Source organism: Emys orbicularis, chromosome 2 (assembly GCF_028017835.1).
Source record: "Emys orbicularis isolate rEmyOrb1 chromosome 2, rEmyOrb1.hap1, whole genome shotgun sequence".
Classification (NCBI taxonomy): Eukaryota; Metazoa; Chordata; order Testudines; family Emydidae; genus Emys; species Emys orbicularis.
Window position 1 is genome coordinate 282,870,872 of NC_088684.1, and position 14,980 is coordinate 282,885,851.

General features: G+C 43.8%; 1 protein-coding gene across 2 annotated transcripts in view; it reads right to left on the reverse strand.

Moving 5' to 3' along the window:
- GALNT11 (polypeptide N-acetylgalactosaminyltransferase 11) overlaps positions 1-14,980 on the reverse strand; it is a 67,387-nt gene that overhangs the window by 13,477 nt on the left and 38,930 nt on the right. For both annotated transcript variants that reach the window (XM_065397854.1, XM_065397855.1), the window contains exons 8-9: positions 10,092-10,310; positions 6,668-6,772 (exon numbers count right to left, since the gene is read on the reverse strand). In XM_065397854.1, the coding sequence (XP_065253926.1) occupies positions 6,668-6,772; positions 10,092-10,310 (324 nt within the window). The remainder of the gene's footprint in view (positions 1-6,667; positions 6,773-10,091; positions 10,311-14,980) is intronic.

Consider the following 14,980-nt stretch of genomic DNA (forward strand, 5'->3'; position numbering starts at 1 on the left):
GCGGCATAGATCCATGCCCAGGAGCCACATTTCTTAAAGTATGAGCGGCCGGGGAAGTCTCAACAAAAGACTAACTTGAAAGGATTGTGGGGGGGAGAAGAAACTAACAAACTATGCTAAAGGAAAGGAAGAACTGGGAAATGGCTAGCTAAATATTTCTATTTTTCTCCCCTGGTTACTGTAGGAAATAAGTAAAGAGATGAGCCCTGCCCCGAGTCCCGTCTTCAGCCGAGGACGGTTGAGAAGGAACCGAGGGGGGTGCAGGACGTGTGCACTCAGGGAGACCCTAACAACACTGCGAGACAGCAGCTGGGCACGTGTGTCCCGACCAGGCGCTGCTACCGAAGATCTCCGATCAACGGCTCCAGGACGCACCGTCACCTGGAGTGGAGCACCCACAGGGACAGCACTCGAAGAACAACTACGCCCTATGGAGCATGACATGTTCCTCCAACAAAGGAACTACCCCTCCCTAGTACCCCCCCACACCCCACTTTAACCATTAGATGCTATGCAAAACACCTGCTTTCTCTCTCTCCCCATTTTCTCCTTTGAAATACAGAATAAGCCTTGCTAGCACAGCGTTAAGTTTTTTTTTTTTTTAATGAGGCAGAGACTTCTGAGTACATTAATTCTTTCTGACTGATGGAGTTTATTTGTGGGTCAGTATCAGCTATCTAAATACACTTTATCTTGTGAAAACTAATTCAACAGTTGAAAACTGCAAATATATTCTGTTAGAGACCTGTGATCTTACATAATTAGGGGATTTTTGTTTGGTGTTTTTTTACCTTTAAGTTATCAATTTCTCTTTATTTCAAATCTGTCCCTGGATAAAGCTTTGGTAACGTACTCACTTGGCTTCTCAGATATGATGCAGTTGGCTCAGAAGAGTGCCACCACTTCTGATAATGTAGTACGACAGCATAACAATAACGGGGAGAGTATGAGGAGCTCAGATTCCCTCGTCTGTCTGGAGGAAACACTGATACCCCAAGGCTTCCCATCATCTGTGGCTAGCTAAGTGAGGACTCACAAAGCATTTTAATCTGAAGTAACAACAGCAGATACATGCATAGGGAGCCCCAAAAGCTCCCCACCTTCCCACCAATAAGTAGAATGGCACCAGCACCTGATGGCAGAAGAAGAGCTCAGAGTCCTCCATCAGCCTCACCTACACCATGGTCTGTTCCTTCACCACACTTCCCCTCTTGGGGGTAAAGGGAGACCCCACAAGCAACTCTTTCTCCCCTCTGGGAAAAAAGCATTTAATAGCAGTAAGGTTTTATATAAATTTGCCCTTTTGAAAGGCCCCCGTCTTCTCAAATGCCTGAAATTACAGCTGCTTTTTCAAAATTTGAGACTAAACCCCATTTTTTTCCCCTTTCCTATCCATGAGATTCTCCATCCTAATCCAATCTAAGTGATGGAATTTATAGGAATGGGGAGCAGCAGGGATATGCCATTGCACAGTTCTGCATAAATGCACTTCCTTGACTGGCCTACAGGGTAGATTGGCAGAGGCCCTGGAGGTTTTTCGCCTTCCTCCGCAGCATGGGGCAGGGGTCGCTTGCTGGAGGATTCTCTGCGACTTGAAGTTTTTAAATCATGATTTGGGGACTTCAACAGCTGAGTCAAGGGAGAGAATTATTCCAGGAGTGGGTGGGTCAGCTTTTGTGGCCTGCATCATGCGGGAGGTCAGACTAGATGACCTTAAAGTCTATGAGTCTATGAGGTTGCCTGAGAGCATGTACTCCTTACCAGTGCGCTATTTTCTTTCCCTTACTGCATCCCATCACTACAGGATGATGCACCACTACATCAGCATGTCACGTCAAGCCCTGTGAAATTGGGGAGCTTCCCTCTCCTATTTCGGATTGCTCAAACTACTGGACATCAATGCTCAAACTATTTTCTACCATTCTTTGATACTGATTATCAGAGAGAAAACTTAATGGTTAACAGTGTTGCCAACTCTGTTGACTTTATCTGTAGCCTCATAATATTTGATGTTTTTCTTAAAGCCCCAGTTCATAGAATCAGAGAATAAAGTGATAATTTCATCCCCTTTGGGGGGGGGGGGAAGAGAGGGAGTAAATTACTAGCCCTCATGGTTGCAGAGAAAAAGTTTGAAAACAAAATACTGTGACAGACCCTGACCAGTTGGGTGCAGTAGCCTGGTAAAAGGAAAACACACTGGACACTGGATGAATAGTTTTCTGTTTCCTGAGTGACCAGGGCAGGGGCTACCCCAGGGCAGTCAGGAAGGTGCTAGAAGCAATTAAGTCGCGCAGACTCCATAAGATACCTGGAACCAATTAAGAACTGATTAGAAGCCGTCAAGGGAAACAGGCTAATCAGGCCTGAAGCCCATTTAGAATCGGCTGGGACTAGTTTAAAAGGAAGCCCCTTCAGAGAGGCCCGGCTGGTAGGAGCTGGGAGTAAGAAGGTGTGTTGTGGGAAGACGGGGAGAAAGAAGGTGCACAGTAAAAGAGCCAGGAGAACAAGAGTAGTCCGGTACCTAGGAGGGGCCGTTTGGGGAAGTAGCCCAGGGAAGGGCTATAGCTCCAGTAGTATAGGAAAACTACCTGTTGCAGCTGCCAATTAGGGTCTCTGGGCTGGAACCCAGAGAAGAGGGCAGGCCCGGATACCCGCCAACACCCCCCCCCCACACACACACACACACCTCTACACAAATGCTCCCTGAGAAGGAAAACAGGGACTAAAGAGGGTTCCTACCCTGAACCCGTTGACTATCCGATGATGAAGGTGGCTCAGTAAGCTGTAACCCTTGCCTCTAGGAGGGGAGAGAGGCTACATTGAGGGTCACAGCAAACCTATGAGGCAAAACCAAAACGCCTAGAAGTGCAGAACCGCCCGAGGCAAAGCCGGTGCTCTGCCACAATACATACTCCCTAAGGACTCAGACAAAGAACCATCCTTTTTAAAAATTCATTATTTTAAGCCAATCTCATGATTTTAATGGCTGACTCACAATTTTTAAGTTGATTTTTAGGGTTGGCAATACTGAGTTAAAAGTTAGCATACTGAAACTAGCTCACAGGTTCAGATACTATCCATCAGGATCACCAGTGGTGGTATTCGTCCAGCAAAATGGCTGCAATTAGCAAGAGTCTCATAAGAGCCAACTGTAATTTAAAACCTCATTTTCCCACCACATTTCACAGTTAGTAGTCTAAGCTGCTGCTTAATTTTTTGAACCTGCTGAACAAAGTGCCTATTGTATTGCTATAAATAGATTTGTATTTGGCATGTATTCCAAGAGCTAATGATTTTTCTGTAAAAAGCAACAGAGTCCTGTGGCACCTTTAAGACTAACAGATGTATTGGAGCATAAGCTTTCGTGGGTGAATGCCCACTTCGTCGGATGCATCCGACGAAGTGGGCATTCACCCACGAAAGCTTATGCTTCAAAACATCTGTTAGTTTTAAAGGTGCCACAGGACTCTGTTGCTTTTTACAGATCCAGACTAACATGGCTACCCCTCTGATACAATGATTTTTCTGTGTATACAGTGCTAATGGTAGAAAAAGTTACCTGAAAAATTTCAGGCAGACTGGAAATTAACAAAAACTAAAATTAAATGTTCCTTGCACACACTTGAACAATCTTGTATAATTTATCTGAAATGCACCAGGATCTCTGATAGAAAATAGGCTTAAGAAGTGTTTTAAAGTTGTGCTTATTCTTTTTACAGGATTTATTGGAACAAAACTATGTTTCGGGCCTAAAGGGAGGAAATTATATTGTTCTACAATATGTTTGGCTAGCAGAGAACAAAAACATCTCGGAAAGAGATGACATGATGTTGGTCAGTTTTCTATTAGAACTGACTGCTGAGTTTGCTTCAGGTAAATTAGGTGCATTGTAAAGGAAGCCAGATAGTAGTGTTCAAAAGCTGAAGAAAGTTTTATACCTCCTAAGAAGGGGGAAATGGGAAAGTTACAATTACTAGTGATGAATTTTTTAACCACCGCCTCTTTCTTTCTGAATACCATAAAATTATTTGAGGTGAAGGGGTATAAATAGGTCTTATATTATGGGGGGAGGCAACTGTCTCCCATCCTCCCCTGTGTGGAATTCTAGCAGCTCGATGTTAAGATCATAGGAAGAAGAAGGAGGGAGACAGTGACCAAAGTGTACAGATACTGTATTTATTATTCCTGATCAACATCCACATCAAGGTCACATGTTTTTCAAATCTTTCACTTCACAGATTATGTAATTTAAAAATGCAGCTTCACAGTTTAGCATCACAATAACTGTATAGTTATGTGTAAACTGATTCAGCACTGCATTTGCACAGTCAATTAGTAAGACAACTAGCTTTTTATAAGCTATAAAATAAATCGCAGAGGAAAATCTTGACTCCAAAACCATAATAAAACAAAAGCATATTTTTGCTACTGATGGTAATAGCTTCTCCCTAAGGAACCCTCACTTGCTTTGTTAAAACTACTTGATGAAATACAAGAGTTACTGAGAAAAAAAGAAAAAAATTACTTACCTGTCACTCTTGTTCTCTGAAGATACAAGCTGCAGGAGATCACTCCTCAGAGCTCTGGCATCTCCCCACAAGTCTCACAGGACTAGCAGGGATCCAAGCTCTAAAGCAGGGGTGGGCAAACTATGGCCCGTGGGATTGCCACCCCTGTGGCGCTGCGGGCCCCATGCCGCTTCCGGAAGTGGCCCGCACCACGTCCCTGCATTCCCTGAGCGGAGGGAGGGCCAGAGGGCTCCGTGTGCTGCCCTCGCCTGCAGGCACCGCCCCCCGCAGCTCCTATGGGCCGGGAACGGGGAACCGCGGCCCATGGGAGCTTCGGGGGAGGTACCCACAGGTGAGGGAAGCGCGGTGAGCTCTCAGCTCCCTCCTCCCCCAGGGGCTGGAGGGACATGGTGCCGGCCACTTCCGGGAGCGGCACAGGGCCAGGGCAGGCAGCCCACCTGCCTTAGCCCCGCTGTGCACCACTGCCACCCCAGAGCTGCTCCAGGTAAGCGGCGCCGGGCCAGAGGCGGCACCCCGAACCCCTCTTGCACCCCGCACTCCAACCCCCTGCCCTGAGCCCCCTTGTACACCCTGCACCCCTCCTGTGCCCCAACCCCCTGCCGCACCCCTCCTGCACCCCAACCCCCTGCCTGAGCCCCCTTGTACATCCCGCACCCCTCCTGTGCTCCAACCCCTTGCCCTGAGCCCCCTGCTGCACTCCGCACCCCCTCCTGCACCCCAACACCCTGCCCTGAGCCCCCTGCCACACCTCTCCTGCACCCTACACCCCCTCCCACATGCTGCATCCCCTCCTGCACCCCAACCCTCTGCCCCAGCCCTACAGTCATGGCCCTGCATGCAATTTCCCCACCCAGATGTGGCCCTTGGCCCAAAAAGTTTGCCCACCCCTGCTCTAAAGCCACTGGTTCCAGTAGGTGGCATCGTGCACTGCCTCCACAGTGGACCCAACAGGCCCTTTAGTGTCTTAAGGCATCAGTACTTTCCTAAACTAACGTATAAATAACAGCGCCAAGTTTTCCAAACTTGGCTAGTGATTGCAGGTGCCTTAATTTTGGGGTGACCATCTTGGAACCCCTTAAAGGAGCCTGATTTTCAGAGAACTAGAGTTTCCAGACCCCCAAGTCACAATGTGCTAATGGTGCCATACAACAAGAAACCCAGAAAATGCAATACTTTTCTTAATTAAAAACAAACTGAAGAGAGGCAGAGTGCAAGGGGGACAGTGGACAAAGAAGCAGCACATACATATCGTGAATCCCCAGAACTAGTTAACAACTGACTGACTGTAGCAGCTCTTAGGGCTTGTCTTCACTACAGGGGTAAGTCGACCTAAGTTACAATACTAGCCATGTAGTCGACGTAGTTTAGGTCGACTTACCCCGGTGTCTTCACTGCAGTGCGTCGACGGGAGGCGCTCTCCGGTTGACTTCCCTTACTCTTCTACAGGGGTCAACCAGAGAGCCCTCTTCCGTCAATTTAGCGGGTCTTCACTAGACCTGCTAAATTGATCCCTGCTACATCAATTGCAGCAGCGTGGATAGTGAAGACCAGCCCCTTAGAGTCAAAGGAATGTCAGCCTTTCTACGAGGGGTAACCAAAGTGGAGCCCATGAGCCATATGCAGTTCACAGTAATACAAAGAGGCAACCCACAAAGACAACAGCTCTCGGCATCTGATGCTCCATGTTGACCAGAGCAGGCTGCTCCGCATAAGACTAGGGACTGGTCTACACTAGAAAATCAGGTCACTTTAATTACGTTGGTCAGGAGTGTGAAAAATCCACACCCTTGAGTGACGTTAAGCCAACCTGAGCCCCTGTGTAGACAGCACTAGGTCGCTGGAGATATCTTCCATCCATCTAGCTTACCGCCTCTCAAGTGTCTACATGGAAGGGCTACAGAAGCTGTGCCACTATAGAGTTTTAAGTGTAGACACACACAAGTGTGGCATGATGGGATTTGCAATCTACATGGTCAGCACTTGCACATTGAAGATAAAGGTACTTTGCAGCTGGCTCCTTTTCATCAAAATTAGGTGTTGCATTAGGCTCCTTCTCAACAGCATAGCATGCTGGCAATTCGAAAGTCTGGAAAATCCTTACATGAATTAATGGCAGCAAGCCAACATCGATCACCTACCTGGTTTTGATCATTGTAGTCACACTCCCTAACCACGACTAGTCCTCCTTTCTGACTTGGGTGACCCTGGGCAACCAGACATTTGTTGGTTTGAAGGTGATAAAGCTGTGAAAGGAAATGATGACGCTTAATTTATACCAGCATTAAAAGGCAAGTAGCAGAAGGAACATTTGGCAAGTCTTCTAATAATCCGTATTTCCTAAAACTCGTCATACGCTCACAAAGAAACACCTTCTCCCCGTTTCACATATAGGACATTCTGCTTTTTAAATTAATATTTTAGTATAAATACACTTAAACACTTTAATTTTATTTTCAAGATCTGACGAGTTCCCCCCCCTGCGATTTGGAAGTAGTGTGCACAAATGACAGAATTTTGCCTGTTGTGTTTGTGTAACTCAATTATTCCCTACCAACTCCATCCTCTCTCTGAACAGCAGAGGTCACAGACATACTTTCACTCCGGATATTTAATGGGTTTTCTTTCTAGGATTCACAGCAATTACAAACATCAAAATGCTTTCGCCTCCAGCCCCCACCACCTTCCCTTTTGGATTCACTTAATGCAAGTGACTTTGTGCCACCTGATTTCCAAAAACTTCAGGAATTGAAAATCTACCTGGTCTCAACTACATTAATTTAATTAGGCCTCTGGTGGGGATTCAATTTGGAGTGTAAAACGTCCCATGTCTTTCAGATGAGCTCCCAGCCCAGTTTTGATGCATTGACTATAACCTGAAGTAGAATAACCTGGAGTTTGGTTTTTTTGGCCAGACTGCGATCAAACACTCAATATGTGGCTGCATATTGAAGAAAGCCTACTACTGCAATGAATTATGAAGCTCTTAGTAGCTGCTCTCCTGGTTTGACAAGTGCCCTCCTACCCAACCCTGAATTCTGCTGATGGTCATTTGGTCAGTGGTCCCATGAAGTAGCTCAGCATGCTCAAAGGCTTTAATTCTGGTTATTTGGCTTCAGTATGATCAACAACAGAAAAAAAACTCATCTCCATTTTGGAGCTGAATGTAGACGAGCTTTCACAGCCTTGGAATAGTGAGCCATCCTGAAAAATGAGCCAATTTTGCCTTGGATAAATGCATGCAGTTACTTCGGCTTTTGTTTTATTACTAGGCTATTCCTGAAAAAAAAAAAAATCAATATTTTATTATTCTTTAGATTTATAAAACCAAAAGGCATTGCTATGAACACTCTAGACAATGCTAACAGATACATAAATCCAGAAAGAAATAGCTACTCTGTAGCATGACACTAAATAATCGGGCAGCACAACAACAAACTAAATTCCATTTTTCTCTGAGCATCACCCCCAGCAATATTTGCTTCTTCAGATGCCCTAAGATGCTATGCCCTGCAGCATAAATAACTGCTATCCCCTTTGCTGATTTGCACTACACATCTAAATCAAATAGTTTTCATATTTTAAAAAGAGAATGTCCCTTAGAATCCTCTCAATCAAGGACTTTAGGGAAGATCAAATTTTGAATGTTAATCACTCACCAGTAGCTCCTTAAATTATGTAACTTACGTGGTTTTAAAATGATGTGTGTGTGTCATCAGTCATGGACCACTAGCATTTGACAGTTTTTATGATACTTCCCCAGTTGGCTAATAAGCACTGCTCCTTTCCAAATTAGGTTTTATATTATAAAGGTGGGATTTGGAGTAATTTATTCTCAACCCTTAGGAGTCTGGCACACTGGTGATATTGGCTGATCATTCTGTTCCCTGGGCCTCTTGACTCAGTTTATATAATGAATTAGAGCCAAAGCTGACTAACCACCCACACAATATTGAGCACACTTAGCAAACCCCGAAGACTCAAGCTGCAGGACTTTAATTCGATTTGGCAGTACACTGCCCTGTTTATTCAAAGGACATAGAAGGCTATCCTCTAAATTGAAGGGAAAGAGATCCTTGGCTACAGAGAAGGTCCCTCACTTCATTTTGAGAGGATCAAAAGCCTTGAATAACCTCATCCAAAACCAACAGTATTCCTTCAGCTAAGTCTTCATCTGGGAGTAACCAAAAAGCCATTATTATCCTCCAAAGGTAAAAAGAGCGACAAGGAAAGTGCCTAAGTCAGGTTGGTGCATCTGCTGTATTAGAACAAGCCAGACATTTCATTTTAAAACTTACAGCAGCCCAACCAGGTACTGAACTGAATATGAAAATATTCTATAACTGCTTCACTGCTGGACTCCGCTGTAGCTCCTTCTACAGTGAAATCCTAGTGATTTCAAAGGGACTCTGCATGAGCACAGGTGTTCACTTGATGATCACCTGTTCTGTTCATTCCCTCTGAAGCACGTGGTATAGGCCACTGTCAGAAGACAGGATACTGAGTTAGATGGACCTTTGGTCTGACCCAGTATGTCCGATCTTGTGTTCAGCATGCAACAGCCTGCAGGACTGGGGCCCTACGCTGTAAGAGTTGCATCCATTTTTTAAAGTTTACTGTTAAATATTGCAGACTACGCTACGTTGTCCACAGGGGGGCATGTTTACGTATTAACCAGATTACTTATTAAATTGGTTTATGATCATCAATGGGAGGTTCCCACCTGTCCATACCTAAAAAAGAATTACTTGAGTCTCCTACAGCTCTCTTGCACACAGAAAGATTGACAGATGTTCTATGGAATCTGGAGTCATTCCTGCTTTTTTGGAAAGTTTAAAAAAACTGTACTGGGCCAAATTCAGCACTGGCGAAAGCAGGTGCAACTCCAGTGATTCTTGCATACAAACCCATAAACCAAGGTCTACTTAGTAACAGATGGATATGCACCATTTTAAAAGTCTATCACCATATCCTTCTTGATGGTGTTTATTGCTAGGTTTCCACTAATACACCAAATACTTTCACTGAACATCTAAGAGTAAGATTTCTTACTTGGCCTTACCTTATGGGTAAAGGGCAAGAGAGGCATTTTCAGTCAGATGTGACTTTTCAACTTTGCAAAAAACTGTTGAATAAAAGTATTGACTGAGGAAAGCTAATTACATTGTACATCCATGATAAACAAAGAGTGTGAAAGTCTCGGGGTAGGTTCTTCTCAACCCAAATCTACTCTCAGAACCAGAGGTCAGTCATGAAAGTGTCCTACATAAACTTTAAAGCTGAAAAGTCTCAACACAGGGAAAGACATTGCTTCAGTACTGTACCATCTGAAAAGAACCTGGCTTACATAAAGGGGCCTTTTCCAATTTACCTCTGGATAAATATACAAAATTTGACATTTTCAAGACAAAACTAACTTTTATTACAGTATACACCAATTCACCTCCTGTGAAAACAATTTACTGTACTTACTTCTATGTGCACCATCACAATAAGTTTCAAAACTATCTAAAAAGAGCAGGGGGAAATCGAAGGATTTTCTAAAGAAGTTGAACAGTGTCTTACCCTTCCACGCCGCAGTATTTTTGGTCGTTTTTGCCCTCTGTTAATAAAAACTGGTTGCTGAGCTTTGGCATTGGGCCCAGATATTTGCATCTCTGGGTAGATATTATCTAAATACCATTTAAATGACTTGCAGTTCATTTTTTTCCTCAACTCCACACGGTCAGTAATGTTTCCATAATTCCTGGCCCTTAGTTCAGGTCTTAGAGCAAAATACTGTTCCTACATAGAAAAGAAATAGGAGAAAATATCCGATCAGAACTATTTACATTACTTCTAGTACCAATTTTAAACAGTGATTAATCCAATGCAATAAACTACATACCTGTTCCATTTAACCACTGACTTAAAGTATTAGTTCTTCTCTGAAAATTGGAATTAGAATCATAGAACACCAGGGTTGGAAGAGACCTCAGGAGGTCATCTAGTCCAACCCCCTGCTCAAAGCAGGACCAACCCCAACTAACTCATCCCAGACACGGCTTTGTCAAGTCGGCCTTAAAACCCTCTAAGGAGGGAGATTCCACCACCTCCCTAAGTAACCCATTCCAGTGCTTCACCACCCTCCTAGCGAAATAGTTTTTCCTAATATCCAACCTAGACCATCTCCACTGCAACTTGAGACCACTGCTTCTTGTTCTGTCATCTGCCACCACTGAGAACAGTCTAGCTCCATCCTCTTTGGAACCCCCCTTCAGGTAGTTGAAGGCTGCTCTCAAATACCCCCCTCACTCTTCTCTTCTGCAGAATAAATAACCCCAGTTCCCTCAGCCTCTCCTCGTAAGTCATGTGCCACAGCCCCCTGATCATTTTTGTTGCCCTCCGCTGGACTCTCTCCAATTTGTCCACATCCTTTCTGTAGTGGGGGGGCCCCAAAACTGGACACAATACTCCAGATGTGGTCTCACCAGTGCCGAATAAAGAGGAATAACACTGGTCTACAATTTTTGAGAAGTCGTCTGCTTCAGAGATAAAATGTGCTATTTATTATGTATTTTGATGTGCTGAATTCAAATATGACAATTAAAACAACTGATTGGCTACTGTTTCTAAGATATTTAAGTTTTTACATTTTATGTCTAGGTATATTGTGTAGATAGTAGAGTTTTAATCATAAATTGTAAACCTAGGTCTTTTCATGTGTTTATGGTTGCTTTACATGATAATATTTCACCTGTCCTGTTTATGTAACACTTTAAAAATCAGCAAAAGGGTTATATAAATAAAATTTATTATGAAACAAAAGGCAAAAAACTATTATGTACATAGTTTAGTCCTATTCAGTGTCTACTCGGCGTTTCTTGGCTTATCTCTTGTATTCATTAAATGGAGCATCTCTTGTCACTGTCCAGCAATAGTCTGCAAACATTGATGGACTCCATTTGCCCTGATAGCGTTTCTCCATTGTTGCAATGTCCTGGTGAAATCGCTCGCCGTGCTCATCGCTCACTGCTCTGCAGTTCGGTGGAAAAAAATCTAGATGAGAGTGCAAAAAATGTATCTTTAGTGACATGTTGCAACCAAGGCTTTTGTATGCCTTGAGGAGGTTTTCCACCAACAACCTGTAGTTGTCTGCCTTGTTGTTTCCGAGAAAATTTATTGCCATTAACTGGAAGGCTTTCCATGCCGTCATTTCCTTGCCACGCAGTGCATGGTCAAATGCATCATCTCGAAGAAGTTCACGAATCTGAGGACCAACAAAGACACCTTCCTTTATCTTAGCTTCACTTAACCTTGGAAATTTTCCACGGAGGTACTTGAAAGCTGCTTGTCTTTTGTCAATGGCCTTGACAAAGTTCTTCGTCAGACCCAGCTTGATGTGTAAGGGTGGTAACAAAATCTTCCTTGATTCAACAAGTGGTGGATGCTGAACACTTTTCCTCCCAGGCTCCAATGACTGTTGGAGTGGCCAATCTTTCTTGATGTAGTGGGAATCTCTTGCACGACTATCCCATTCGCAGAGAAAACAGCAGTACTTTGTGTATCCAGTCTGCAGACCAAGCAAGAGAGCAACAACCTTCAAATCGCCACAAAGCTGCCACTGATGTCGGTCATAGTTTATGCACCTCAAAAGTTCTTTCATGTTGTCATAGGTTTCCTTCATATGGACTGCATGACCAACTGGAATTGATGGCAAAACATTGCCATTATGCAGTAAAACAGCTTTAAGACTCGTCTTCGATGAATCAATGAACAGTCTCCACTCATCTGGATCGTGAACGATGTTGAGGGCTGCCATCACACCATCGATGTTGTTGCAGGCTACAAGATCACCTTCCATGAAGAAGAATGGGACAAGATCCTTTTGACGGTCACGGAACATGGAAACCCTAACATCACCTGCCAGGAGATTCCACTGCTGTAGTCTGGAGCCCAACAGCTCTGCCTTACTCTTGGGTAGTTCCAAATCCCTGACAAGGTCATTCAGTTCACCTTGTGTTATGAGGTGTGGTTCAGAGGAGGAGGATGGGAGAAAATGTGGGTCCTGTGACATTGATGGTTCAGCACCAGAAGTTTCATCCTCTTCCTCGTCTAACTCAAGTGAGAATGATTCTGGTGCATCAGGAACCAGCAGTCCTTCTCCATGGGATACTGGGCGTATAGCTGATGGAATGTTTGCATAATGCACAGTCCACTTTTTCTTCTTTGACACACCTTTCCCAACTGGAGGCACCATGCAGAAGTAACAATTGCTGGTACGATCTGTTGGCTCTCTCCAAATAATTGGCACTGCAAAAGGCATAGATTTCCTTTTCCTCTTCAACCACTGGCGAAGATTTGTTGCACAAGTGTTGCAGCATATGTGTGGGGCCCACCTCTTGTCCTGATCTCCAATTTTGCAGCCAAAATAAAGGTGATAGGCTTTCTTAACCATAGTGGTTATACTGCGCTTTTGTGATGCAAAAGTCACTTCACCACAAACATAGCAGAAGTTATCTGCACTGTTCATACAAGTACGAGGCATCTCTGCTCACTTTGGCTAAACAGAAATGTGTCCCTTTGCAAAATCAAACACTGACAAATAAGAGAGCACGACACGGTATGATTACTAGAGCTAATATAGGGCAATTTGTTCAGCAGAGTGATGTAAGCTTCATTATGATTGCATCATCCATGTCTTCTAGGAATAACATGATGCAATTCATATCATGTATGACGCAATACCAGCTTCAGATTGCATTGTTCATTGTTTTGCCTAAAAAGCAAGTACTGTCCAAACCCAGTCATAGATTTATTCATAGATCCAGTCAAAGTTGTATTTTAGTCATTTCTGGTTTAAATTGAGATCCCTTCCCTTTATAACTCACTTATCCTCCGCCATTCCCAAGTCAAGGGTCGTATATACTGACCCAATAGCATATCTTGAAAACTAGAGCCAATCAACAATTTTAAGCATCATTTTCGTTCTCAGTGACCCAGAATTAGTAAAGTTTGACTACATTTATTTCAGAAGCATTTTGGCTGTAGAGCAGTGTAATCACTTTCCTCAATCTGCTGGCAATGTTCCTATTAATGCAGCCCAATATGCCGTTAGCCTTCTTGGCAACAAAGGCACACTGTTGACTCATATCCAGCTTCTCGTCCACTGTAATCCCCAGGTCCTTTTCTGCAGAACTGCTGCTTAGCCAGTCGGCCCCCAGAATGTAGCAGTGCATGGGATTCTTCCGTCCTAAGTGCAGTACTCTGCACTTGTCCTTGCTGAACCTCATCAGATTTCTTTTGGCCCAATCCTCCAATTTGTCTAGGTCACTCTGGACCCTATCACTACCCTCCAGCTTATCTACCTCTCCCCCCAGCTTAGTGTCATCTGCAAACTTGCTGAGGGTGCAATCCATCCCATCATCCAGATCATTAATGAAGATGTTGAACAAAAACGGCCCCAGGACAGACCTCTGAGGCACTTCACTTGATACCAGCTGCCAACTAGACATCAAGCCGTTGAGCACTACCCATTGAGCCCAACGACCTATCCAGTTTTCTTCCACCTTATAGTCCATTCATCCAATCCATACTTTTTTAACTTGCTGGCAAGAATACTGTGGGAGACCATATCAAAAGCTTTACTAAAGTCAAGGTATATCACGTCCACCGCTTTCCCCATAGCCACAGAGCCAGTTATCTCATCATAGAAGGCAATCAGGTTGGTCAGGCATGACTTGCCCTTGGTGAATCCATGTTAACTATTCCTGATCACCTTCCTCTCCTCCAAGTCCTTCAAAATTCCATAATGTCATTTTAGAGTCAATGTTTATTGTGCCTCTATGATTTCCATAACAAATTTGTTTGGTTTACAAGTCAAAAAATGATTTATTGTCTAACTGCCACACATGCAAGTTTAGGGCTTGTTCTTGCATATGAATGATGTTATTCATGTGGTCAGTCTCACTTACTTCAATAGGACTACTCATGTGATTGGAGATATTCACATCCACATGCATTTACAGGACCAGGCCTTTAATCTGGGCTCCTGGAGTTAAGATGGGTTCTGTCCTTATCCTGCCTCATCCCTAGTAATAAAGATTCTAGAGGCTAAATTATGCCCTCTGTTACACCTGTGCAACCCCAACAGAGGTGCAATGAGAGCTAATGAGATTACAGAATCGTTATTACTGGTGATGTATGAAAAGGAAAATTCCCATGTTGATTCTCACATCCTAGACTGAGTTTTCAGGTAAAACAGAAAAGACACTGGCTAATTTCATATGCATTCTTTAGGATACAATAAGCATGGAATCCTGACACTTCGCTGGGTAAATCTGCACTTTAAACAATGTCTGGAACTTGCTGGAGATAATGACAGTCTAGTGCTATTTTTAATCTTCTGGTCTTCTGTCCGACACTAATTAAGACTATATATCCATCATTACTGAGATACTTGTTAATTATGAAGT